Source organism: Malaclemys terrapin, chromosome 2 (genome assembly GCF_027887155.1).
Source record: "Malaclemys terrapin pileata isolate rMalTer1 chromosome 2, rMalTer1.hap1, whole genome shotgun sequence".
NCBI classification, from domain to species: Eukaryota; Metazoa; Chordata; order Testudines; family Emydidae; genus Malaclemys; species Malaclemys terrapin.
In genome coordinates, this window is record NC_071506.1 from 142,244,102 (window position 1) to 142,271,320 (window position 27,219).

General features: G+C 54.0%; 1 protein-coding gene across 1 annotated transcript in view; it reads left to right on the forward strand.

The window, feature by feature from the left end:
* The window catches only part of FER1L5 (fer-1 like family member 5), an 86,045-nt gene that overhangs the window by 26,022 nt on the left and 32,804 nt on the right, over window positions 1-27,219 (forward strand). The window contains 22 exon segments of the mRNA XM_054017606.1: window positions 2,846-2,961; window positions 4,161-4,281; window positions 4,931-5,034; window positions 7,101-7,169; window positions 8,553-8,596; window positions 9,114-9,196; window positions 9,277-9,389; window positions 10,163-10,276; window positions 14,562-14,739; window positions 16,338-16,462; window positions 17,464-17,564; window positions 19,274-19,463; window positions 20,215-20,370; window positions 20,512-20,640; window positions 21,011-21,174; window positions 21,953-22,067; window positions 22,502-22,604; window positions 23,222-23,385; window positions 23,797-23,973; window positions 24,816-24,853; window positions 25,106-25,176; window positions 27,021-27,202. Of these exon segments, the coding sequence (XP_053873581.1) occupies window positions 2,846-2,961; window positions 4,161-4,281; window positions 4,931-5,034; window positions 7,101-7,169; window positions 8,553-8,596; window positions 9,114-9,196; window positions 9,277-9,389; window positions 10,163-10,276; window positions 14,562-14,739; window positions 16,338-16,462; window positions 17,464-17,564; window positions 19,274-19,463; window positions 20,215-20,370; window positions 20,512-20,640; window positions 21,011-21,174; window positions 21,953-22,067; window positions 22,502-22,604; window positions 23,222-23,385; window positions 23,797-23,973; window positions 24,816-24,853; window positions 25,106-25,176; window positions 27,021-27,202 (2,657 nt within the window).

The following is a 27,219-nucleotide window of genomic DNA, read 5'->3' on the forward strand; positions in this document are numbered from 1 at the left end:
GGGGAACTGTGGCAAGGTGCCACTGGGCCCTCCTCACTTCTGCCCCTTGCTGCACCCACAAACCAGCCAGAGACCTCTGCACTGGTGCAATCACATGTGCTCTTTATTTCCAGTATACTTTCCCACCACCTTCTAGCTACAAACAGCCTCGGCATTACAGCCTCAGGGACTGCTAGGTCCTGCAGCCAGGAGAGGAGAGTTCCCACTCCCTTTCCTTCTTTCCCCCTTGACTTCTTTCTTGCCAGCCTTTATGTAGCCCCTGGCTAACGAGGCCGGCAGCTGTTCCCTGTTTGCCAATCAGGCCTGGACTTAGCCAGCCAGCTCCAATTCCCCTTTCTTGATTGGAGCTGGTGTGACAGAGCCTGGCTCAGATTTTCTTAGCCAGCACCCTGTCACAGGAACAAAGATCTGGTAATGGGCTCTTCAGTCTAGCAGAGGAAGGTCTAACACGACCCAATGGCTGGGAGTTGAAGCTAGACAAATTGACTGGAAATAAGGTGTCATTTTTTAATGGAGGGAGTAATTAACAGTTACTATTTACCAAGGATCGTGATGGATTCTCCATGACTGACTATTTTTAAACCAAGATTGGATGTTTTTCTAAAAGATCTGCTGCAGGAATTATTGTGGGGCGGGTTTCTGGCCTGTACTCTCCAGGGGGTCAGACAAGACCATAGAATCATAGAATATCAGGGTTGGAAGGGACCTCAGGAGGTATCTAGTCCAACCCCCTGCTCAAAGCAGGACCAACCCCAACTAAATCATCCCAGCCAGGGCTTTGTCAAGCCTGACCTTAAAAACCTCTAAGAAAGGAGATTCCACCACCTCCCCAGGTAACCCATTCCAGTGCTTCACCACCCTCCTAGTGAAATAGTGTTTCCTAATATCCTACCTGAACCCCCCCATTGCAACTTGAGACCATTGCTCCTTGTTCTGTCATCTGCCACCACTGAGAACAGCCGAGCTCCATCCTCTTTGGAACCCCCTGTGACGGGTTTGGGCCCTTTGGGGTGTCACTTGATGTGCTGGGGTGCCACTGAGTCAGCCTATTCTGCCAGCCTGGGTCCCCTTTACCCTGCCTTGCTGGGCTAGGCTCACAAGCCTCTTCCAGCCAAGCACACAGGCAGGGCCACACCCAGCTGCACAGAGACAGGGACCCGCTCTGGGAAGATTCAGCCTTAGGGGTTCCCCCAACACTCTGGTGTCCACTCCCTTTAAGGGGGACAAACCCAAAGGTTTTATGAAATTCGCCTCCTCCCTCAGTGTGGAGTGAGATATGCAAAATGTCTTCCCCCCCCCCCCACCCCCAGTTAGAAATTACATAAACTGGGTTATATTATAAACAAGAAATAAGTGTATTAACTACAAAAGGCGAATTTTAAGTGACTATAAGAGATAACAGACAGAACAAAGCAGATTACTGAGCAAATAAAACAAAGTACGCAAGCTAAGCTCAATAGAATAAGAAACAGATTACAAAATATAAATTCTCACCCTAAATGTTATTTTAGGCAGGTTGCAAAGTTTCTGTGGTTCAGAGTTCCAGTTATATTCCTTTTCAGACTGGACCCCATCTCAGTCTGGGCTCCCCTTCAGGTGGTGTTTGCAGTCTTTCTTCTTGGGCAGACAGGCCATGGAGAGGAGTCCCATTTGCCTTCCTCCCACCCTTCCCTTTCCTTCCCGTGGAAAGTTATGAGAAGTCCCAGGTAATGTTTAGTATCAGGTGACAAGACCACCTGACTCTGTAGTATCACAGCTTCCATGAGTCAGGGGCAGTATGGAGGGTCTGCAGGAAGGCCAAAACTTTTCACAGCCCATTGTCCTCGCTGATGGGCCATCCGCCCCGTCTGGCTTTTCCATTGTTGTACCTGAAGTGTTAGCACGGGGCGTCATCCAAAATAGCAGAGTTGAACTACAGATACCTAGGTCTGGTCTACACTAGGGGAGGGGGTTGATCTAAGATACGCAACTTCAGCTATGAGAATAGCATAGCTGAAGTCGACGTATCTTAGATCAACTTACCTCCCATCCTCACGGCGCGGGATCGACGGCCGTGGCTCCCCCGTCGACTCCGCTACCGCCTCTCACCCTGGTGGAGTTCCGGAGTCGACGGGGAGCGCGTTCGGGGATCGATTTATTGTGTCTAGATGAGACGCGATAAATCAATCCCCGATAGATCGATCGCTACCCGCCAATCCGGTAGGTAGTGTGGACGTACCCATAGTCACTATTACTAACTTCAGATACAGAAATGGTACAGGCACACAAATAGGATAATGGCATTCAGTAAATTATAACCTTTCCAATGCATACAGCTAAATTCCAGTGATATCCTACATGACCCATCTTGCATAAAGTACATCTCAGTTATGACATGTTCATATCCATAAGCATATTTTCATAAAGAATATGGAGTGAAAGATCATATCCCTCTTCAGGTAGTTGACGGGTGCTATCAAATCCCGCCTCACTCTTCTCTTCTGCAGAGTAAATAACCCCAGTTCCCTCAGCCTCTCCTCATAAGTCATTGCCCTCCGCTGGACTCTCTCCAATTTGTCCACATCCTTTCTGTAGTGGGGGGCACAAAACTGGACACAATACTCCAGATGAGGCCTCACCAGTGCCGAACAGAGGGGAATAATCACTTCCCTCGATCTCCTGGCAATGCTCCTACTACTGCAGCCCAATAGGTTGTTAGCCTTCTTGGGAACATGGGCACACTGTTGACTCTCATCCAGCTTTTCTGGATCATGATGGTCCCTGTGACTGTATAAAAGCTGAGTGCGGGGTGGGAGGAATACAGTGAGTTGCACAAATCGCAGACCCTGCCGTCCTTCTCTCCCAGGTCATGCTCTCAGCTGGAAATGGCTCAGCCTTTACCACCCGACTCATCTGAATGCTGGCTTGAGAGGCTACTTGAAAGTCAGCCTTTGTGTGCTTGGAGCCGGGGACCAGGCACCGGTAAACACCGCCTGTGAAAGGGACATGATACCTGCAGTGATCCCGCTGAGTTCCTGCCCCATCCTGAGTCACTGCCCAAACCACCGCAGCTCCATACCGAGGTCTTGGGTTTCCTGATATCTGCGAAACACGAACACAGCCTACACCTGCACTTGGCTGTTCCAGGGCTTCCTTCCGGGACCCCCTTCAGGCCATGGGCGGCGAGTATCATAGGCAGGGGGAGGCGGTGCCTTCCCAAACAGCCTAGTGTGGCCCTGCCCACACTCGGCCCCCAGGCCAGGCCCCCTCCTGCGGTTCCCAGAGTGCTCTGCTTTGGCTGCCCCAGGCTGGCTGGCCTGCCTCCCACAGGGAGTCAGGGTGACTGGTGCTGGGGTGGCACCACTCGGAGCACGGGGGGCCAGGAGTGCTGCCTGGCACACCAGGGCTGGGCCCTCGCCCCCTGGCCACTCGGCACTGGGGCCAGGGGCCACAGTGGGGGTGCTCTGGGCTCCTGCGGGGGAGGGGGAACAGAAGGGGGGCAGATGGGGAGGGGCAGGGCCTTGGGCACAAGGGGAGGGGCCGGGGGCTAGCCTCCCCTAGCAGCCGGGTCCCCCAACGGCCGCCCATGCTTCAGGCCCTTGTTGGAACTTAGTGAACCCACCTACCAGCAAGATTCAGCAGTGATTAGCCTGAATCTCAGTGCCGGGTTTGAACACGAGTCGAGGGGGATTCAGCAGAAGAGCCCTGCGTTGTCAGAAGTGCTGAGCTCCCACTGCAGGTCAAGGCAGCTGTGGGTGCTCAGCGTCTCTGCAGATCAGGCCCTGGCGCAACTCATGGTTAGCGTCTGCACTCTCACACTTCCATACCTGGCTTCATGCTCTGCCCATCCACAGGCCGTTCTCTCTGGCCCCGGCAGGCCACCATTCATACACAGCCCTAAGATGACTCCCGGTTGCAGCACAAGGGCCCAATCTTCCTCCCACTGGAGCACCTGGCAGAGCCCTCATTGCTCCAAAGGCATCAGGATCTGACCCTAACACTGCACAGGCTGCAAAGTAACCTGCTCACCACGTGCCTTTGGCTCTCTCTAGAGCAGTGAAACACCTGGTCTCAGACACACCACACCCCATCCTCTGGTTCTTACCAGTGCTCTGCTGGTGGGACTGTCTTGCAGTTGTTCTGTGCCTGTATACATTCTCAGCACTCTTCTCTCCTCTCAGGAGCTGGACAAGCCTGCGGAGAGCGAGGACGTAGAGTCCAACCTTCTCAAGCCAGCAGCGATGCCCATATGCATGGCCACCTTTCAGCTCCGCATATACAGAGCTGAGGATATGCCCCAAAGTATGTGTCATATAGTGCAGAGGATACCCCTCCATGGCCTGGTAGTCAGAGCAGGGGGATGGGAGCCAGGACTCCAGGGACTGTTCCTCAGTCATTTCAGCTCCTTGGATGGGGACTGGGCCTTCTGATGTTTATGCAGCACCTAGCACACTTCTGGCTGCTACCAGAACACAGGAAGCACAAGGATTTGACAGTCCCTGTTGCTCACCCCTCTGCAGTGACAGCTCCTAGAGGGGCTGGAGGCAAATCCTACAAATATAGAATATCAGGGTTGGAAGGGACCTCAGGAGCTCATCTAGTCCAACCCCCTGCTCAAAGCAGGACCAATCCCCTGACAGATTTTTACCCCAGTTCCCTAAATGGCCCCCTCAAGGATTGAACTCACAACCCTAGGTTTAGCAGGCCAATGCTCAAACCACTGAGTTATCCCTCCCAAATACATTAGGATCTTTGCCCACTATTGTAGGGTGGCCTGCCATGTCGCCTGCCTGCTTTCCAGTGTCACCAGCTTCCTCTGCCCTTTCAGACCCTTGTTACCCTCAGCCGAGGGGAGGTTTTGGGTCTCCCACTGAAGCACAGATGGTCAGCAGGAGTAAACTGTGCCAGCCGAGAGCTATCTGACACGAACACGTCTCTCTTCCCTCTCCAGTGGAGGACTCTTGCCTGCATTACTTTAGGTCCATGTTCCAGATGCATGTCGACAAAAGGATCTGCGCTGACCCTTCTGTGGAAGTTAGTTTTGCAGGGAAAACGGTAGGTAACATGCAGCTCTGCTCAGAAAAGTGACCTCTTGGGAGAGGGGTGTGTTTACAGCACCAGGCAACGTCAATCTCTTCACCAACAGCCAGTCTTGTACTCTAAACACTAACACGTGTAGTAACAGATGTGTGGCCCCTAAAAATGCCATGGCAACAGAGGCGATAGAATTCAGATTCTCCCCCTCCCCCCCCCCCCCCCCCCCCGAGCTAAAGGAGAATCCCCATTAGCTGTTGGGAGTGCAGTATACAGCCTGTTACACACAGCTGAGCAGGACGGATTGCATCCAGTAGACGACAGACACATGCTAGCCTGTTCGTTACAGATGACGCAGTGCCATCTAGCAGACATGAATACACACGTAGAGTAAGCCTGGCAGTAGGAATTTCTACACAACACGATGGACTGAATCCCCATCCCATTAGTATAGTAACACATGAGTGCTCTAGAGTCACCCAGTTCACTCCTGTTACCACGGCCAGGCTGGTAGTTATTATCCTGCGGCAGTTTCCATAGCGAACTTGCTCTATTCGAGTCCAAGCAAGATTTGTTTGCAGCAGCACAGCCAAGCAACTTCCATCCCTGAGGGCTGAGAGTCAAACTGGGCCCTGTTGTATTAATTTGGATGGAATACATAGGCCAAAGGTGTTAATATAAGCCAGTCACTGTCCAACATTAAGCAGTGTTAAACAAGGTCCAAGGTTTGGTACACAGAGACCTCAGCCTGGCAAACACACGATTACAAATTCTTTTAACTTTTTATTAAAGATACAGAAGAGAAGGAAACACAATTAAAGCATCTGAAATATAAAGTATTAAGTAAGGCTTTAATTTTAACAACAATCCTTGTTCCCTTTCCCTTTAACTGGAGAAAGTTTTTAGAAGGAAAATCCATCTTGTCTTAAAGAGTCAAGGTGGGGGAGGTGATATATTTCATTGGCCCAACTTCTGTTGGTGAAAGAGACAAGCTTTCAAGCTGCACAGAGCTCTTCTGTACTGAAGAGGAGCTCTGTCTAAGCTCAAAAGCTTGTCTCTTTCACCATCGGAAGTTGGGCCAATGAAAGATATGACCTCACCCACCTAGTTTCTCTAATATCCTGTGACCGACACAGTTATAACATCACTGCAAACAGTCTCTTAGATGGTTTTAAAGATGGTAATAACTGTTTTTGGGGTCTGTGGGGGGAGGGGTAAAAGAGAAGAAAGTAGTTGAGATGAGCTGGAGTTGTTGTTGCTGCTGTTGGTTAGAGTCCAAAATTGTCTCTGGGCTATACTACAGACCTGTATCAGTATAACAGCGTCGCTCAGGGGTGTGAAAAATCCACACCCCTGAGCAACGTAGTTACACCGACCTCGCCCCTTGTGTAGACAGTGCTACGCTTCTCGAGGACGAGATTAACTACACCCTTGGGAGAAGCTCTCCCATCCGCATAGTAGCATCTTCATTAAACCGCTACAGGGTGCAGCTGTAGCGCTATGCTTGAAGACAAACCCAGAGTTAGTTGAGATAGGCTGGAGATGTCACTGTTGTTGTTGAAGTCAGTTTTCAAAGGAAAAGCACCGTTGTTTGACAGTCTCTCAGATGGTAATAAGTGTCCTTTTGAAGGAAAAGAGAAGGAGCTAGTTGAGATGGGTTGGAGCTGTCCTTGCTGCTGCTGTTAAAGTCTGATCCTGTTTCTTAAGAAGACACACCAAGAAAAACACACACAAAAGGGGAGAGAAAAGAACAGGGAAGGTAGAAAATGCAGCTTCTGTCTCGGGTGAGACTCTCACTTGTAACCTCCCTGCTGGAGAAACATAGGCACAGGCACTCTGAGGCCTGGCAAACTCATACCAGCCAGTCCTGATGATCCCACGATGGGAAGGCAACTGGTGATGGTGCTGACGGTGCATGGGACAGTACCGAACCTCATCTAAGGCTCTGCAGTGTTGCAAACTCTTGTTTGCTGGGGGGAAATATGGGGAACTAAGGTGGGTGAAGGAAGTGATTGACCTGCAGAGGGGGTAGCTGGAAGGAGAGGTGTTGATCTCTGGTTTCTAATAGTGTCATTTAATGTTCTCAGCGCTGCACCAGAGTGATGCCAAGAAATGCCAACCCGGAGTGGAACCAGGTGCTGTTCTTTCCTGCCCAGGTGAGATGGATGACTCGGTAGGAAGGGGATGTTGTCAGAGCCCCGACAATCTGCATTGAACATCTGCCCTGCATCCCTTCTTTCTCCCACGTATTACCCAAATTCTCATTTCCTGAAAGAGGATCAAGGGAGTTCTTGCCATAGACACCCTAATAGAGTCTCTCCCTGGGAGGGCCAGCATTTGCAGCACAGAGTCCCAGGAGTATTGACAGGGGGCAGGAGAAGTGACACACAGAGCTTGTGGAAGGTCATGTCCTTTCCCTCTTGTGGGGGCTGGATTTCCCCCCTGCACATGTTCCTGACACTGGGAACTGTCACAGAGTCACCGGGCGATGCTCTGGAACTGCTCCCTTCGAAGCCAGTCAGGTCTCTGGGGAAGTCTCCTCTCTGTGAGCAGACTGTCTCCAGGGCAAGAAGCTTTCACAGCTTCCACCTTCCTGGGTCTGACCTCGGAGCATTCAGCATCCCGAGCCCCACGGTGCGCTTCCCACAGTGAGTCTGCCCGGGCGGGGCTCCTGGGGCAGCGTAAAACAGAAGGTTTATTAGATGACAGGAACACAATCCAAATCAGAGCTTGTAGGTACAGAAAACAGGACCCCTCAGTCAAGTCCATCTTGGAGGGTGGGGAGCGCGGACGCAGGTCTGGTCCTCCCCCGTCTCCCCAACCAGCTCCAAACTCACTCACTTCCAGCTGCCTGGCCCCTGCCCTGCCCGTTGCTCCTCCTCCACCCTTTGTCTCCTTTCCCGGGCCAAGAGTCACCTGGTCACATCCCCCTCCTGGGTCTCAGGTTACGAAGGGGCAGATGCCATAGCATCAATGCAGGGAACTGGAGCAGCCCCCACAAAGGTCACCCACGCTTATTCCCACCACCTAGACACTGGTGCAACACACAGGGAAACGGAGGCGCACACAGCGTTCAAGCAAAACAGTAAGACTCACATACAGCATAAGAATGGAAAATCCCCACTTCCTCACAGGAACGTAGGGAGTGCTGGAGTGGAGCCAGCGCTGCAGCAGAGGAAGAGAATGGAAGCCCTGTCTGTAGGGAGGGGAAAGGAAGGAAGGCACCTGCTCTGTGGAGCTACTACCCCTTCAAGAGGGGGAGTTCCCCATAACAGTTGCCTCCCTCTGCTCCCCCTAGACATTGCTTCAGCTTCTCCGTCCACTGACCATGCCCAGCTCCCACCGCTGAAGAGCCAGATGGGGCATCCAATGGCTTTGTCACCAGTCCACACGGCAGCATCCTTCCTAGCATGCCAACAGGCAGGGCAGCCCTGCCATATGAACCATGGGAAGGAAGAGCCTTGCTGTGTCATTTAATGTCTCACTGGGGCTGGCCCCTGGGACGTATGCCCTTCTAACCTGCCACCTTCCCATTGCAGTTACCGGCCGTGTGTGATAAGATCAAGCTCACCGTGCTGAACGGGTAAGCAGCACTTTGGACAGTCCCCGCCTGGAGCCGGCAATCCTGGCGTTACCCCCAGAGGAAGGGGAGTAGCTGAGGGTGAGGCTGGCCAGTGGGATGAGGGAAGAGCCAGCAGGGACACTGTGGTGGGTGGAAGGGAAGGGACCCACGAGGGGTTAATAAATAGACATGTTGCTCTGGGTTACGTTAGAGAAGGCAGGTCAGTGAAGGGGAAGGTTCTGGTTGGTCCTTAGTTCTGGGGGAGTTCATTCTGCAACTGGCCCCAAAGGAAGCTCTATCTCCTGCCGTGACGATCCTTACAGCAGACAGTTCCCTTGGGCTGCAGCAGTGCAGGGGTTGACCAGAGCTTTGGCCAAGTTTTAAATATCCTGATCCCAGGCCATGGAGCCCCTTGACTGGGCTGGCAGAAGCCAGTGTCCATAGACCCCAGGACTTGGTGGACCTTTTGCTCACCAGCACCCCCATCCCGCTCCAATGACCCAGAAAGGCCCTTTTGCTGTCTGCTCTGCATTTCCAGGGACCGAGCAGGAAAGAGGGACGTCCTTGGGACCACCTACATCAGCCTGTCCCAGGTGTCCTCCACAGGGGCTGAGATAGAAGGTAAGGGGCTCTGACTGCTCACCGAGAGCTGGCTTCATTCTGGGCCCTTTCGTCCTCTCAGGTTCCTCTCTTGGTTCCAGGGGATTTCTCCGGGTTCCTGCCATGCTTTGGACCCAGCTTCCTGACCCTCTATGGGAGCCCCAGGGAATTCACCAGCCTCCACGACCCATATGAGAAACTCAACTCTGGGAGCGTAAGTATCTCCCTTCTGTTCATGGCCCGGATCTCAGGGAGAGCATGTCCTGGGGGCGAGGTCCTCATGACTCCCAAGACCTGGGGTTGCCATGAGTCCGTGCTACTAGGCTCGTAGCATGGCATCTGGCATTCCCACCACAGCATTGGGTTGACTCTGGCCCCTCACTGACGGGGAAGCACCCTACAGTTCCCCAAGCTGCTCCAGAGACGGGTGAATTGTACAGGGAGGATGAGAGAGGGTGACCAGTAGGTGACAGCCCATCTCCCCAAACACACAGTGTCTGTCTGCCTTCCCCTCTGAGCCCAACACACAGAGGCATGGTCACTCCTGGGGTAGCAGGCCACTTCCAGCACTAAGCAGTGCTCCCAGCCTGCATCGTCAGCGACCTCTGACTGTTGTTGAAGGGGAAGTTAGGAGGGGAGGAGAAGGGATCTGGAGGAGCAGGGGAAGACCTGGGTTTGTGGGGGGCAATCTGCAACAGGAAAAAATCTGGCAGAGACCTTTATCCTCCTGCACAGCCCATAAGTTGCCTCTTACTGCCCTGAGTTGTCCCAGGAGCTGCAGAGCCTGCATGGAGCCTGTAAACATTGCGGCGAGGGGCTCAGACAGTTGTTTGGGCTGCTTGCACTTGATGTCAGGCCTGGAAAAAGAGTGGGGAAAGTTTCTCCGTGCTCCTCCCTCTCTTCTCTTACCCCTCTTCCAGGGTCTCCCATTTCCTCGCTCTTCTATCCCCTTCCTGCCCCTCTTCACTGGACCCATTTGTCTTCCAGGAGGAAGGGGTGGCCTATCGAGGTCGGATTCTAGTGGAATTAAACACCAGTATGGATAGGACCCCCCAGCAGGAAATAGAGGAGATCCCTGCAGAGGCTGTTGCCAAGGTGGAGGTAACTAGCCATGATTGAGGGTGTGACCCCAACACCCCAGGCCAGCCATGGCCTAACAGTGAACGGGGAAGGGGAGCAGAGCTTCTCAGGAAGCAGTTCCAGCAGAAGGGAAGCTGCACATCATCTATGAATTGTAATGCTGTGTGAGCATCCCAGCCGGCCCCGTATGAGCTGTGATCACCCTGGGAGCTCCCAGTGGCTCTTCCAGGAGTCCGCGGCTTTCTCCTCTAATTGCAGGGATTGGCAGTTAGACAGAAACACACGTTCACTTGGCCCCTGAGCCCATTTGAGATAGGAACCATAATAAACTCCCTGTGCAGTTCTTACAGTCACAGCTCAGAGCAGAATTGCACTTGTCAACAAAACATGTCCTGGAGCCGTGAGAAAGGCAGGGCCCCAGAATCTGTCCTCTTGGTGCCGGGAGAATATCGGAAAGAGGTTGGAACACATCTCACCCACTTACGCTGATCACATCGCAATCATCCCTGGTCCCTCCCCACCAATGCACCCCGGAGAAGCTCTGTAGCCTCTGTTACCAGGGCCATCTGAGACAGAACCTTTGACCTCATTCAGAGGAAATGTAGATGGGGAGTGACAAAATAAAGTGCTGTAATAGTTAATGCTGTCACTTTTTGGAAGGGAGATAAAACCTCCCAAGCATCAGGGTTTAGCTACTAACTTTTCAGGGTGAGAAAGAGACCATCATGGGGGCAGATTATCCCACATCTGCTATTGTGAGGTTTTTGCACCTTCTGCTGAAGCTGTTGGTGGTGGCCCTTGTGGGACATGAGGCTAGATGGGGCCTGATCCCATCTGGCAATCCCAGTGTACCTAGGAAAGTACAGAAGGGCAAAGCTTCCCTCCAAAGGTCACATCATTGGTGATCCCGTGAGTCTGGTTCTTTCCCCACCAGGATCCGAGGCCGTGTGTGTTCCTGGTGGATACATGGCTTAGAGAACAGGAACCCCAGGGTGTCATTTGACTCTTTCCCATGGAATCAGTTACTGACTTTTCTTTCCCTCCAGGGTTCCCCTCTGCCTGGGTTCTTAATTTAATCATGTTTCTGGAATTTTGGTGCCTCAGAGTCTGGCAAGATGGGTGTTCAGGGGATCCTGCACATTGGCTGGCCCCTTGGGGAGCGGTCCCCCAACCCCAGGACTGTACATATGCAGAAAATCCACCTCCCCTTTGGGGTTACCCGGTGTTTCCCCCTCCCAGCACTGGTTCCTTCCCTGCCCCCTAAAGGGCTGTGATCTGTGCTCTGTGGGCGAGGTGGGTTTACCCTTTCATCAGATGCACCTTTTCCCAGCAGCTCTCCTATAACTGCTCCCTGTGTCTCACCAGCCTGGGGAAAAACACCCCCATCTCTGCCCATTGGGTCATTTGCATTCTCACAAACCACCACCTGAGTGCAGAGACATTCCTGTACCCCCACTATTTCTTCCCCAGTTTCCTCCTCTGGGTCCCCCTCTAAAACACATTTCTCTGTGCTCCCTAGGGAGGGGTCTGTCTCTTGTTCATCTGCAGAACTCTGCCAGCTAACAACTGGGACAGTTTCCTTAATCCCTGACAACCCCTCTCCTGCCCCTGCACCTGAGGGCATGTTGCCTTCTGCTGGAAAGGAGCTAATCTCAGCCCCTTCCACACTTGGAAGCACCCTGCTTCCCTGTGTTACAGAGTCACAGGAATCCTCACCCACCTCAGTGGTTTCCGAGATTCCCTGGCTCTTCTCTGAGCTCTCCTCTGGGACACATTTCTCTCTGCTCCCTAGAGCCGGGTTTGCCTCTGGTTCAGCTGTGACCTGCTGGCAGCTAACAACCTGGACAGCTCTCTCCCTGGCCAGCATCACACCCCCATCCCTTCCCAATGTGGTGTTGCCTCCAGCTGCAGTGCAGGAGCTGGTCTTATTGTGTGCAGGGCATAGGTGTTCCCAGTTGTGGATTTTTGGAGTGATGGGAATGGTTGGGGTTGGTGGTTTCTGGTTCTACTTCTCTAGCAAGTCCAGTTTGCATTTTCTCTCTCTCTCTCCTTCCTCCCACTCTCCTTCCTTCTCCTCCATGGCCAGTTTCTTTAGTAGCAATATTCTCTGGTGCTCCCTCTCCTTTTCTGCAACCTGCAGCCTAAAAAGCTCCAACTTCGCAATCGCTTCACTGCTTTCACTCATGTTCCTGCTTTTCTGTCCCCACTTCCCTTTCCCGAAATAAGCAAACAGAAAATAACAAACCAGTAGCTTCCTCCTGACTGTCCTTAGCCACCACACTTAAAATCTTTACACCAGAGTATGAAGTGTAAATCTTGCTCAGTACAACAAGCTGTGTATTTCACGCTGCTCGCTGCGCCTCTGTAGCGGGCTCCCCGGGGTGCAGCCTGGGACTGTGGAACCGCTGTGCCCCCTGAACTCTCCCCAGCCTGGGCTGTCTCTCACAGTGCCTGGCTAGTGACCAGCAGCAAACCCCTCCAGGCGCTGTGATCACTCAGCACAGCCACATGTGGAGACCCCACACCCAGCTGGATTACATGAATGCTCTAAGAGCCACTCGTGAATCACCCAGAGAAAGGCACCAGAGCCAAATTCCCCCAGCTCCCAGCACTGTACCCCAGGAATATACCGTCACCACTTCTGCAATGGAAAGTGGACAGACACCAGCCTTTGGCAAACCTGAGCAGATTTGCCCCACACTTCATACAAACTCACTGGTAAAGATAAACAATTAAACAAATGTATTGACTGTAACAGGTAGATTGTAAGTGATATTAAGTGATAGGCAAAAAGTCAGAGTTAGCTACCAAAAGAAATAAAATCTAAGCACGCAGTCTAATCTCTCAACCCTATAGACTGGGCAGGACCTACACTAAGCAGTTTTTCTCACCCCACTGGATATTGCAGTCCTTAACATACAGGTTTGTTCCTTAAACCTGGGTCAGTCTCCCCTGTTGGAGTCTCAGTCTTCTTCTCAGTGTCTTGGTTGCTTGCCACGTAGGTGGGGGCAGGAGAAGGTCCAGTATGTGTCCACTCTGCCTGTTTTATACCTTCAGTCCATGTGTTTGAGGAGCACAAGTCCAGGCATGTCTGGGGGCATTGCTGAGTCACCCAGCAAAGTTGCAGACATGCCAAACCCATGAAAAAAACGCAGAAATTGGGCTTGTTTTTGGCTTAATTGGCTTGTGAGTTGCTTGTTGGCTAGTTTTGGGCTTGTAGCTTGTTGCTTGTTGCTTCCTTTGTTTTATTAGCTCCCAGCAAAGGGGGGTGGGGGGCAAGCAGGGGCAAGTGGGGGAGAGAGTCGGGGTGCAGAGCAGGCCCACTACAGTCCCAGACTGCACGCTGGAGGGATCTAGTCACATAGAGTGTTGGGGTTCTTAGGGACCGGCTTGTTTTGGCCTTGTTTTGAAATGGGATTCGCTTGATTTTTGGCTTATTGTGAAAGTCGAGGTGCTTATTTACCGGGCGAAAGTTGGCAACTGTGCAAGGTTGAGCAATTGCCCTGGTGTGGTCATGTAGGTGAGTCATCACATTGTAGCTCCCTTGCTGGACAATGGCTGGTGATGGGCTGTTTCACACCCCGCCTGGGTGTTGGTTCTTTCCTTGCGGTTGCCCTGGGGACCGAATATCTGGCTGATTCCTCCACTTACAAAAACAACAAGGAATCTGGTGGCACCTTAAAGACTAACAGATTTATTTGGGCATAAGCTTTCGTGGGTAAAAACCTCACTTCTTCGGATGCAAGAAGTGAGGTTTTTACCAACGAAAGCTTATGCCCAAATAAATCTGTTAGTCTTTAAGGTGCCACCAGACTCCTTGTTTGTTTTTGAAGATACAGACTAACACGGCTACCCCCTGATACTTGACTCCACTTACAGCATGCTTCAGTGACCATCATACTACACAATTCTCATAACTTCATATGCATCAATGACACACATGTATGGCTAGAGAAATGACTTTCAGCAGATCATAACCTTTCCCTGATACCTTACAAGGCCTGCTTTATATGTAAGATCACGATTAGGTGAAAATGAGGACTATGGGGGTTCCAGGATGCTCCCCCAAGCTATAAAAGTCACAGTATGATCACATCTCCTGCTGGTGACTGGCCCACACAGAGAATAAAAGCCTGCTATTGCCATCAGCTAGGGCTGTCACTCCTTTAGCTCAAACAGCAAAGGCTGGTGCTTTGCTGCAGCAGGTCTCAGGTTGGGTCCTTGCTGATGACCTGCCGGGACAGGTGATAGTGACCAAGACACCATCCCTGTCCTAACCCTGCCTGTTGGGTCTTTCCTTTGCCAGCGATACTTGTCACGGCGCAAGTACGGCCTGTGTGCCATCTTCTATTCAGCCACCATGCTGCCCGCTATCAAGGAGCTGATCCAGTTTGAGGTCAGCATCGGGAACTATGGCAACAAGTTTGACGTGACCTGCAAGCCTTGTGCCTCAACCACCCAGTACAGCCAAGCTGTGTTTGACGGTAGGAGCAAGGCAAGGCCGGGGAGAGGAGACAGGCTGGCCAGGAGGCGCACGATGGGGTGGAAGGGGTAGGAAATCAGGGAGGAAGTCAGGAGACGGAAGAGCTCTGTAGAGATGGAGGGACGTGAAGAGCCAGATTCCGAGAGAGCCGTATTTCCGTTCTGCAGGAAATCCTGACATTCCGATGGTTGTTCCTCTTCCAAGTCAGAATGAAAACAAAAAAAAAAATCCAAATTTTCCTGTGAAGTGAAATTTTCCAGAAAATGTCCTTGGGGTCAGTCGAAGCGTTCCGGTTTGATCAAATGGAAACGTTCCCTTCCGATTTTGACTGCTTTAATTGTATATTACAAAAATATCCATTTTGAAACCAAAAGTTCTGCTCCCAAAAGTTCAGAGTGTTCTGGTTTGAGCTTCTTGAAACACTTCTTGTCAATTTTTTTCCTAAACGAAATTATGTCAAAATCACCCCATTCTCACAGAAAGGTTCAGTTTTGACAAGTAGTTTGAGCATTGGCCTGCTAAACCCAGGGTTGTGAGTTCAATCCTTGAGGGGGCCATTTAGTGAACTGGGGTAAAAATCTGTCTGGGGATTGGTCCTGCTTTGAGCAGGGGGTTGGACTAGATACCTCCTGAGGTCCCTTCCAACCCTGATATTCTATGACTCTATGACAAAGTGGCAGTTTCCGATAGAAAAACGTTATTGGAAAATGTTTGACCAGTTTTCTTCCTGGGGGACGTATCACCATGAGCCCCTTCTGTCTGGGCAGGGGCCGGTCCCTGTCTCTGGACACACACCAGTCCGTTGTGAGGAGATCCAACCATTGCATCCCACGTGTTGCTAATCACCTGGGTCTGAGTGGTGACTGGTCAGTGTCCCTGCTCTGGGTCCCTCAGGCATAGTCCCCGGTGCAGACCCTGTGTCTGAAATCCCCCTTGGCAGTGGGAACCCACAGTCCAGCCAGACCCCGACACCAGTGCCCCAGCCCCACCCCCCACCCACACTCCCCAATTGCTCTTTTGGCTTGGAGAAGCACTCCTTTTTCAAGCACTCGCAGCCCCTCTGGGGCAGGGAATGAAGTGGAGATGCTGCCGCTCTCCACCATCCCAGACTGCGGGATTCCTGCCCCCTGCCCCAGACAGGTTTCTGTGTAGAGAGTCACTAGGTGAGAGCCATTCTGTGGTGATAGCTCTTGATGACCTTATCATGCCTTTCCCAACAGAGCTTCCTCGGGGCTTGTCTGTCCTTAAGGCAGGCTGTGAATTGACAGTACAGGGGCTATGTGCAGACAAGCCCTCTCTCCCTGTCCAGTTCCTGCGATCTAATACCCAGTGATGGTCACAGTTACGAAGAGTGTTCATAAAACCAGGTGGAATTCGGAACTGGACACAGCCTTACTCCTCAAGCTGTCATGGGGCCCTCACAGAGTGATCCGCGTCAGGCCCTACAAACCCAGGGCCAGCAGCAGGGGAGAGCAGCTCCATAGAGTGCACACTGCTGATATTAACCCACCCAGCCTGCCCCACCCGTCATCTCCCTAAGGAACATGCCTGAACTCCCCTGAGCCAAGTGGTTCACCCCGCTTCCTTCCTGCTCTCCAGGAAACCATTATCACTATCTGCCATGGTACGACACCAAGCCAATGGTGGCCATCACCTCTTTCTGGGAGGACGCTAGCTACTACATGGACACCCTGAACATCCTGCACTCCACACGGGACAGGCTGGTGAGTGCAGGTTCTCGCTGTGCAGGGAGCCAGGCAAATCACTGAGAACAGGCTGCAAAGCTAGGCATGAATCTGGGCTGAGGGACAGCAGCGGACAGGGGCTGTGCAAGCAGAGGGGCACCCTTCACAGAGCCCACAGGGGACAGCTCCGATGCGAGCACATCTGGAATGCTGTGGGCAGCTCAACGCCAGAGAGGTATTGGCAGACTGGAGAGAGCTCAGAGAGGAGCAACTAAAACCGTCAAGGGGCTGGAGGGGTGAGCCTGGAGGGGTGAGCCTGCAGGGGATGACTCAACTGATTACCTGGCCCTCGCTTGGCTAAGTGGTGACTACGGGCAGGAATATAATAGTCTGCAAGTGTGGTAAGGGTAAAATGCCAGGAAGGAGAAGGGCTGGTTGGGGCACAAGGAGGGGCAGTGAGGAGTGAGAGGTGGAGTTAAACAGCAGGATGTATTAGACTGTAGAATCGTCTGTCTCCCAAGGTAAGGGATGGAAGCAGGGAGCTGGGAGCCAGTGAACCAAACTGTCTGTGATGGAAACCACTTCAAGCCAGGGGTGCGCAGCGCCCCCTCGCCCCCCAAGTTCCAGCACCTATGGATGGAAGACACTAAAAACTAGACTAGACCAAACCCTGGCATGTGCACGGTAGAGAACAATCGGGCATTGGCAGCAGACGGTCTGGATGGGCACTAACGGGCCTTTTCTACCTCTAATGACTATTATAACTTCATTGTAGCTCCTGCGCAGGCACACCCAAACCCCTCGGACACAGGCTCTTCCTGTGGCTCATCTTGAAGTGCCTCCCCTTCACAGCTTGAGATGCACCAAATACTGGCTCTGTCCTGAGGGAGGAATGTGGGCCCCGACCCTTAAAGGGAATGGAAAGACCCCCTGTTGACTTGACTGGAAGCTGAGTCAGTTGCACTGTAGCTCTGTGCCCTGGCCCACCGGTTGGAGGATGAGCCACAGATAAAGTCTGACTTGATTTCCTTCTCCATCAGACATTGAATCTGGATGCTCTGAGATCCGTCCAAACCGCCGAGGATCCATCTTTGGGTGACGTCTGGAAGAAGCTGCTGAAAGAGCTGCTGGAGGACTGCAAGTGAGCCAGGACGCTAAGCATTGGTCTCCCTGGGTACGTCTACACTGTAATGAGACCCCCACGGCTGACTCAGGCTCGCAGGGCTCAGGCTGAGGGGCTGTTCAGTTGCAGTGTAGACATTCAGGATCGGGCTGGAGCCCAGACTCTAGGACCCTGCGAGATGGGACGGGTCCCAGAGCTTAGGCTGCAGCCTGAGCCGACCCTCTATACTGCAGTTAAACAGCCCCGCAAGCCTGAGCCCGCGAGCCCAAGCCAGCTGGCAAAGGCCAGTCGCCGGCATTTAATCACAGTGTAGACATACCCTGTGGGCAGCTCAGGAGTGTGACCTGCACAGCTTTCCTCTCTGGGGATGAATAATAAAGCAATAAATTGCTTTGCACTCCTGCAGCTCTGCAGGAACTCACAGGGCTTTACTGATGGTCACAGGACTGTAAAGCAGGACTCCTGGGTTCCATTCCCCACTCTGCCACTGGCTCTGGGTGACCTTGCCCCCAGCAGGGGCCAGCCTTAAATCAGACCTCAGAGCCAGATCTCCAAGTGTGCAGCACCCTACATGCCCCCACTGTGCTGAGCACCTTTGAAAACCTGAAGGAGTCTGGTGGCACCTGAAAGATTCTTTAAGGTGCCACTGGACTCCATGTTGTTTTTGTGGATACAGACTAACACGGTGACCCCCTGATACTTGAAAACCTGGGCCTTCATCTCGCTGTGATTTAGATTCTCACTGTGTCGAATGGGAATTATACCTCATGTAATTAACCCTAAAGGACCAGACTCAGATCTCAGTTACCCAAGTAGCAACGTTGACCTCAGTGAAGTCACTCCAGATTTTCACCGGTGTGACTGAGATCACAATCTGTGAGCACCTGGCCTTGAGATCGTCACGGGAAAGATGCTATAGAAGGGCAAAGTATCATTTCTTACCAAAGGGGCTGCCGGACTGTACAAAAAGGCTATATCGTAGAATACTGCATGGGTCCCCCTGTCTCCAGAGGTTGGCTACTCTGGACTTTTGATTGCCAGACTACCGTGCCAGCTTTCTCACTGCCTTCTCCCAGGCTGGATCTCCAGTGTCTGTCCATGTCCTCACCAGCTATTGGCTTCCTAGCCTAGCATGGAGGTTATAGAGCAGGCTGTGCCCTCATGACATGGCTTCATCTCCAAAAGGGGATTTTCCAGCTGGGAGGAGTTAGGAGAAACAGGGGGCTGGCAAGCTAACAGGGTTACATCTTAGCTAAGCAGTGTCTGGGGCGTGGGGAACATGATCATAGTCTGCAAAAGTCTGAGTGGTGCAAACCCCAAGGAGAAAGGGGGATTGTTTAGGGTGGGAAACGCAGGGTAATTAGGAGTGATGGGATGGACTTGAGAAATGGAAACCGAAGGCTGACTCTCAGGGAAAGCTTCTTGCCAGTGAGATCTATGAGGATGTGGGACTGGGGTGGGATCTCCATTGCTTGGGACATGTAAAACTGGACTGGACAAAGCACTGGCAAAAGTGCTGCAGGGAGCAATCCTGCTTGGCCAGGAGAGGGACTGGCCATGTCTTTTCTAGTTCTGACCTACATGATGCCATGGGTCAGTTCCACATTTTTCATCTCTCCACCCGTGAGCCAAGGGGCAGGTCAGTTCTCAGACCCCCCTTCTCTCTGCCCTGGGTAGCTGGTGGCAGTGAGGGAGCTCTGACCTCTCCCTGTTGATGCTCCTTGCAGCAGGCCACTGCCCAGTTTGGAAGGTCGGGTGACAGCCACAGGCCTGGATCAGCAGCTGAGGGACCTGCGTGGTCGGCTCCTCCACCAAGTAGCCAGGTCTGCAGAAAGGCTGAGCGCTGGGACGAACCCAAAGACCCTGATCCTCAAGGTAGAGGACTGGCTGCAGAGGATCAACTCCGTCACTCCGGAGGTAGGCCAAGGCCTTGCACCCCTTCCCCAGACACTATCCCCAAGCTGCCTTGCCTGCCAGCATCTCCTCGAGTCAGGGCTGGCTCTAGCTTTTTTGCCGCCCTAAGCAGCGAAGCAAAAAAAAAAAAAAAGATAAAGCCAATCGGCGGCACTTCGGCGGCAGCTCAATCGCGCTGCTTCATTCTTCTGCGGCAATTCGGCGGTGGGTCCTTCACTCACTCCATCTCTTCCTCTTCGGCAGCACTTCGGCGGCAGCTCAAAGAGGAAGAGAGGGACTAGGAAGTGCCACCGAAGACCCGGACGTGCTGCCCCTTTCCAATTGGCCGCCCCAAGCACCTGCTTCCTTTGCTGGTGCCTGGAGCCAGCCCTGCTGCTAGCGTCATCTCCTCTAGTGTCCGGGCTGAGCACCTTTCAGACCAGTCCTGGAGGAGAATGGAGACATGCTCAGCCAGGGGGCCCTCACTCTCCAGTCTCTGACCTCGCTGTTCATTCCCTGGGTCACTGGGAGCTAGGAGTGATGCTGAGTCAGTGCTGCCTAGCTCGGAAGGGGCTCTTTGGTCACCCTGGGGGCTGCGCCTGCAGACAGGCCTAGCAAGGGGGCCAGGCTGGCATGAGGGGGGAGCCTAAGGGGCTGAGTTGGCACAGCCCCTGCCATGGGAAGGAGAGCAGCCCAGGAGGTATCTCGCCCTGTGCTTGCTCCTGCAATAGCATCTGTGAAATCTCTTCTCTCTCCTGATGTGCGGCCACCGCAGCCCCAAGCCGGCATGCCCGACGTGGTGATCTGGATGCTGTGCAAGGAGAAGCGGGTGGCCTATGCCCGCGTGAAGGCTCACACCATCATGTTCTCCAAGGCCGGTCCCTGCGCCTGCGGCAAGCTGTGCGGGAAAACCCACACCCTCTTCCTGAAGGTAGGAGATGTGCCAGGATCTCTCGCTCGCCTCGGGCTGTGGGGAGCCGGAGAGCCAAGCAGGGGCGGAGCGGGCTCTGCCCACACACGGTGGCTGCTTTTGGAGTGGGTGCAGCACGGCCCCTTTGCCTTTCTCCTGCAGAGCCCTCAGCGAGATGGGAAGGACACCATCCAGGGCCAGCTGCGCATGCGAATGTGGCTGAGTCTGGTGTCCGACAGCCAGGAGTTCATGAGGCACTGCGAGGGGAAGATCGGGGTCTATGCAGAGACGGTGAGCAGGAGGAGGGCAGCTTTGGGGTGAGAGGCCTCTGGTTACTGGGGCAGGGATAATCTGCCGGGGCTTCCATGTGGGGAGGGAGGTTTGCTGGACGAGGACGATGCTGGCGCAGACAGGGAATGCTGTGTACACTGGGCACACCCCCAGCAGGCCAATCGATTGTGACCCCAAAGCCCAGCCCGTCAGAGCTCATGCACCTCGCACGCCCCTTCCACAGCAGCTCCTCTCAGCCCCTCTGCCACCCCGCACTGGGTGGAGCTGCCCAGCGCTCACCCCACCCCCGGAGCTCGCCCTGTGTCCGCGGAATTGCACCTGCTCTGACCCGCTTCCGTCTGTGTCTGTCGCTCCCCTGTGCCCTGCTCAGTACGAGAACCAGGTGAAGATCTTTGGGAAGTGGGGGCCCAAAGGGCTGATGCAGCACCCCAGCTTCTCAGACATAACCGGGAAGATTGGTGTCCCGAGGGACAAGTTCCAGCTGCCCAAGGGCTGGCACTGGGATGGCGACTGGGCGGTGGAGCCACAGAGGAGGTGAGTCGTGGGACATGCTGTCCTGCTGAGACAGGGGCTGTCTCCTGCCGATGAGAACCAGGCCAGGAAGAAGCCCAAAAACCATTATGGGGGGAGGAGTTTCAGGGGCTCTGAGAGAGATCTCCCATGTGTATAGTACTGTACCGTGAGGTGAGGTTACACCTTTCTCTGACCAAAGGAGGAAACAGCACTAGATGGCTTTGGGAAACATTCTGGTATGCAGCAGATAGTTAACCTGTGACACTGGCTAGCACAGGCTCCTGTTGAGGGCAGGTGGGTAAAGGGTTAAATGTGCCTCCTGCTGAGTTCCCCACATCAGTGTTTGAGTAGGATGGGAAGAGCTGAGCTAGTGAAGGGTCTGGAGAGCTGAGTGCACAACTAAACTGTGGAACTCACTGCTGCAGGATATTATTGAAGTAAATAGATGAGTTTCCAGGAGAGATTAGAGAGATTAGACATGTCCCAGTCAGGATCGTGTCTCAGTCACACTAGGGAGGACTATTGCCCCAGGGATCTCAGAGCTTGTATCAGGCCTCAAGGTGTGAGAGGATTTCCAGCTGGGGTCAGGAGGAACATCCTTCCTCACTGGAGGAGGGTTCCAGAGGGAGGTGCCGGGTACTGAACTAGAGGGACCTCTAGGCACTCAGCTCCCTGAAGTTTGATGGGAGAGAACAGGAGATGACAGGAGGATTCACGCAGCGCTTTTCCAGCCAACCCTTTGGAAAAGCCATGAGATGAGACTCCTGGGTTCCTGACTTTGCCCTGGCCTCCCATGCAGGCTGCTGCTGGATACTGAGACCAACCACAGTGAGGTGCTGGAGGAGGTGTACGAGAACGAAAGTCGGCAGCCAGGGGAAGAGTGGGCCCCAGCCCCTTCTCCCAACACCGATGCGGTGAGGGATGCAGGCAGCACTGGCTGGAGGGAGGTGTCATCTTGGAGGTTGTTTTTCATTCATCTGTGCCATTAAACCAGAACCTCTCCAGCCCTTGTCTGGAATATATACCAGCTGCAGCCTGAGCCTGGCTTTCCTGCCCGCCCTGGTTTGCGTCCCCCTCTTCCCGGGGATGCCCAGAGGCTTTGGTCTCTGTGGTGCTGACACTTTCCCTGGGCCCTGGTCTCTGAGGACATGATTTGCAAAGGGGCTCAGCCCCCAGCAGCTCCCACTGTGACACTCAGGGCTGGATGCGTCAAAGGGCTCGGCCCCCAATGGGCTGGGCTCTCCAGAGAGGCTGGCCCCAACCGTGGCTGCTGGACCCTTCTAAAAGTTCCGGGGCACCTCCAGCAAACATGCTCAGCTCCACATTTCCCCCGTTGTCTCGGTTCCAGGGCGGAGCTGCCGTCTCCCCAAAGGAAGGGATCATGTGCCCTAAGGGCTGGCACTTCGAGGAAGGCTGGAGGGTGGAGGTGAACCGAGCTGTGGATGAGTCTGGTAAGTGGTTTCCAGGGGAATCGGTGTGGCTGCTGAGGCTGTGATGTGGAGCGATCAGAGAGCCAGGACCAAGCTGCTTCCCACCCTGACTTGTGGGGCTCAGTGCTGACTGTGTTGCCCTGGGCACGTCCTGAAGGGTCCGTGGGGCAATCTCTGCAAGGGCCATTCAGCAGCCCAGGGTAATGAGTTTAGCGGGTTCCCAGCAGACAAGTGTGCCTCAAGGATCACACCCCCCCGGCACAAGCTGCCCATCTTGCTGGCAGCCTCAGCAGATAGGCCATGGACACTGCGCTCCCCCATCCTTGGAGGAGGCAGCTCCAGACCTGGGCTGGTGGGCACATGGGGGGCGTGAGGGGAGTTTCCTAGGCTGTCCCTGCTGTCAGACAGGGAGGGCTGGTGCATGAACACCTGTACTGGGTGCAGCTTCTCTCTGCCAGCCTCAGTCACAGGATCAGCACCTTGTCCAGCCCAGGTGGGTGGGGAGTGAGCCCAGGCAGCAGGAGAGGCCAGGCAGGAGGTTTCCTGGTTTCATGAGGGAGGATCTGATCGCCAGGATGTGAGCACGCCTGCCTGGGGCCTCCTCCCAGGTCCTGATGGCAGCACGGCTCCTCTCTCAGGCTGGGAGTACAGCATTGGTATCCCCCCCACCGGAACACCCCAGTCCTGGAATGCAACAGAGAAGACGTACCACACGCACCGGCGTCGGCGCTGGCTGCGGAGACGCTGTCGGGACCTGAACGCTCAGACCCAGGAGCAGGAAATCGCCTCCTTTCTCCAGCTGGTAAGTGGTGGGAGTGGGCGAGGTCAGGGGCTGTGCTCATGGTGCCTGTGGGGCTGGCTCGGAAGTGGCTGCTCCCAGCATCCTAGGGGTGAGAGAGCGTCAGACACACACCACACTGCGAGGACAAACCCTCAGCGGGTGTAAGGCAGCCTGACTCCTCTGCAAATCACTGGGGTTCCACCGAAGTCAACTGAGCTGTTTGGAGATGCCCCACCAGGTTCATGGATTGTACCTGAGCCTCTGGAGTCTGCAGAACGGAGCTGGGAAGCTCCAAAGTGTCTCGGGATGAAAGCTGGTGGCCGGGGAGGGGAATGGCTTCGGGGGAATCTTAGGGAGGGTCAGGATTGAATCTGAGCTGGATCCTTGCGGTGCAGCTCTTCCCCCTTTCTCAGGCCTGTACCATTTTTGCAGCACTATACAGGGAAGCCGGCGGAAGAGGACACCTGGGAATATGCCTCCTTTTTTGGCTGGAAGTTCCACCTGCAGCCCCGGCCGCATGACACTTACCGGCGGCGCTGCTGGCGCAGGAAGCTCGTGCCCGTGCAGCCCACCAGGGTGGCTCCCATTTTCCTCTTGGAGGGCTCCCTGGTAAGAGGCCAGGCAGCAAAGGGGCATCGCCTTTGGCTGTTCATTTGGCCGCTGTTCTAAGCAAGATCCTGTCCCTGGCTGGCCAAACGCTAGAATGGCTGGAACCCCTCCCCCCATCGCCTGGCCAGACCCACGCAGACCCATGCACTCGGCATGACGGGAACTGGGAGGCTCGTAGGCAGCAGCCTTGCAGAGTGAGCCAACAGGAGGCTTCCCCAAGGCAGGCAGATCTCAGCTGGAAACCCCCTGGCCGCGGCTGATCCAGTAGGAGCTGTGCATGCAGCCCCTGGCCCATTGTCTCCCGTTGGAGCCTCTCTTCTTTCCTCTCCCAGAAAGCACCTGCCCAGCCATTAGCACAAACCCCTGGCCCAAAGCAGGGTTCCCATAGACCAGAGAGGGCTGATTGACACAGAAGGGTCAGCTTGCCCCGAGGGAGCTCACAGCCCCAAGGCAGGCTGCTCCTGAGTCCCAGGGAGACGCAGCCATAGAGAGGGATGATGGGGGTGGTTACAGCAGAGGGGGGAGGAAGTGGTGGTTGTGTTTGTGAGGATGTATAGCCGGGGCGGGGGCTATAGACTCCAGTGGAGTTGGAAGCAGGAAGCAGGATCTGCAGCCGGAAGGGGGTGCTGAGGGCATCCTGGCAGTGAGAGCTCCACCCGGAGATCCTGCAGCTGAGGGTGCCCAGGGGCTGAGGGCTGCTCTCTGCTCAGGGTGTGGAGTTTGAAGATCAAGAGAAGGAGGAAGGAGAGGAGGAGGAGAAAGAGAAACAGAAGGAGCGAGAGAAAAAGATCCTGGAAGGGGGAGAGAGAGAGAAGAGGTCCCCAGCCCAGAACATCCTGCAGCTGAACACTCCTCTGATCACCTGTATCTTCCAGCGTGAGTCACTGGCATGGAGGGGATCACACCCGGCCCCAGAGCCTCCCCCACCTGTCCCTCCATCCGCTGGTTTCAGGGCCCCTGCGATCATTGGCTCCTCCTGGGCCCCTCTCCATGGACAGAGTGAGGGATTGAAGCCTCTGCAGCTGGGCCCTGGATGGTGGCAGGAACGGGGGGACACCGCCGGGCACCTCTGCGTAACAGGTGAGGAGGAGTGTGGGTGAGACCTGTGAACTCTTCATATTCCAGAGCCCAGTTACTACCAGCTGCACTGCTACATCTACCAAGCCAGGGATCTGACACCAAGCGATGGCAGGAGCTCCTCCGGTAGGTGACATGAGGCAAATCCCACCACCCTCAACACATGCCGCCTCAGACCTTCCCTGCTCTACCCCACCCATCTCCTGGCACCCCCAGATCATAACGCCTGGGAGCCTAACACAAATAACCCCTGGTATAACCCTCCAAGGACAGACAAGTCCCCTCTGTTGGGCATGGGAGCTCTGAATGGCCTACGCTGTACAAACAGTGGCCCTATGGGTTTCCTGCTGCTGGGCGTACACTGTCCAACGGGCTGCACGGTGCCCCTCAGATAGGCCAGTTCTACATCTCTCCCACGCCGCTATGTCCAGACGGGAATACTGAGACGCTGCCCGCTCTGATGGATTCCTACAGGACTGGAGTGGACGTGTTATTCCTTGACTTTAGCAAAGCTTTTGATACGGTCTCCCACAGTATTCTTTCCAGCAAGTTAAAGAAGTATGGGCTGGATGAATGGACTATAAGTTGGATAGAAAGCTGGCTAGATCGTCGGGCTCAACGGGTAGTGATCAATGACGCCATGTCTAGTTGGCAGCTGGTATCAAGCGGAGTGCCCCAAGGGTCAGTCCTGGGGCCGGTTTTGTTCAATATCTTCATTAATGATCTGGAGGATGGCATGGACTGCACCCTCAGCAAGTTTGCAGATGACACTAAACTGGGAGGAGTGGTAGATACGCCGAAGGGTAGGGATAGGATACAGAGGGACCTAGACAAATTAGAGGATTGGGCCAAAAGAAACCTGATGAGGTTCAACAAGGACAAGTGCAGAGTCCAGCACTTAGGACGGAAGAATCCCATGCACTGCTACAGACTAAGGACCGAATGGCTAGGCAGCAGTTCTGCAGAAAAGGACCTAGGGGTTACAGTGGACAAGAAGCTGGATATGAGTCGACAGTGTGCCCTTGTTGCCAAGAAGGCTAACAGCATTTTGGGCTGTATAAGTAGAGGCATTGCCAGCAGATCAAGGGACGTGATCATTCCCCTCTATTCAGCATTGGTGAGGCCTCATCTGGAGTACTGTGTCCAGTTTTGGGCCCCACACTACAAGAAGGATGTGAAAAAATTGGAAAGAGTCCAGCGGAGGGCAACAAAAATTATTAGGGGCCTGGAGCACATGACTTATGAGGAGAGGCTGAGGGAACTGGGATTGTTTAGTCTGCAGAAGAGAAGAATGAGGGGGGATTTGGTAGCTGCTTTCAACTACCTGAAAGGGGGTTCCAAAGAGGATGGATCTAGGGCAGGTCTTCACTACGTGGGGGGTCCATTTAAGATACGCAAATTCAGCTACGCGAATAGCGTAGCTGAATTCAACCTATCGGAGCTGACTTACCCCGGTGTGAGGACAGCGGCAAAATCGACCTCCGCGGCTCCCTGTCGACAGCGCTTACTCCCACCTCTGCTGGTGGAGTAAGAGTGTCGATTCGGGGATCAATTGTCACGTCCCGACGAGATGCGATAATTCGATCCCCAAGAGATCGATTTCTACCCGCCGATTCAGGCGGGTAGTGTAGACTTAGCCCTAGACTTTTCTCAGTGGTACCAGATGACAGAACAAGGAGTAATGGTCTCAAGTTGCAGTGGGGAAGGTCTTGGTTGGATATTAGGAAAGACTATTTCACTAGGAGGGTGGTGAAGCACTGGAATGGGTTACCTAGGGAGGTGGTGGAATCTCCATCCTTAGAGGTTTTTAAGGCCCGGCTTGACAAAGCCCTGGCTGGGATGATTTAGATGGGGATTGGTCCTGCTTTGAGCAGGGAGATGGACTAGATGACCTCCTGAGGTCTCTTCCAACCCTGAGATTCTATGTCTCTATGACTGAACAGCCCGTCTCTCCCGTCTCCTTCCCCCAGATCCCTATGCCCACGTGTCCTTCCTGCACAGAAGCCAGCGCACACAGACCTTGACTGCCACCTTGAGCCCCAGCTGGGACCAGACCCTCATCTTCGACCATGTGCTGATTTACGGAGACCCCCAGGCCACCCGGCAGGACCCGCCACTGGTGGTTTTGGAGTTGTTTGACCGGGATATCATTGTAAGTGCGAGATCCCA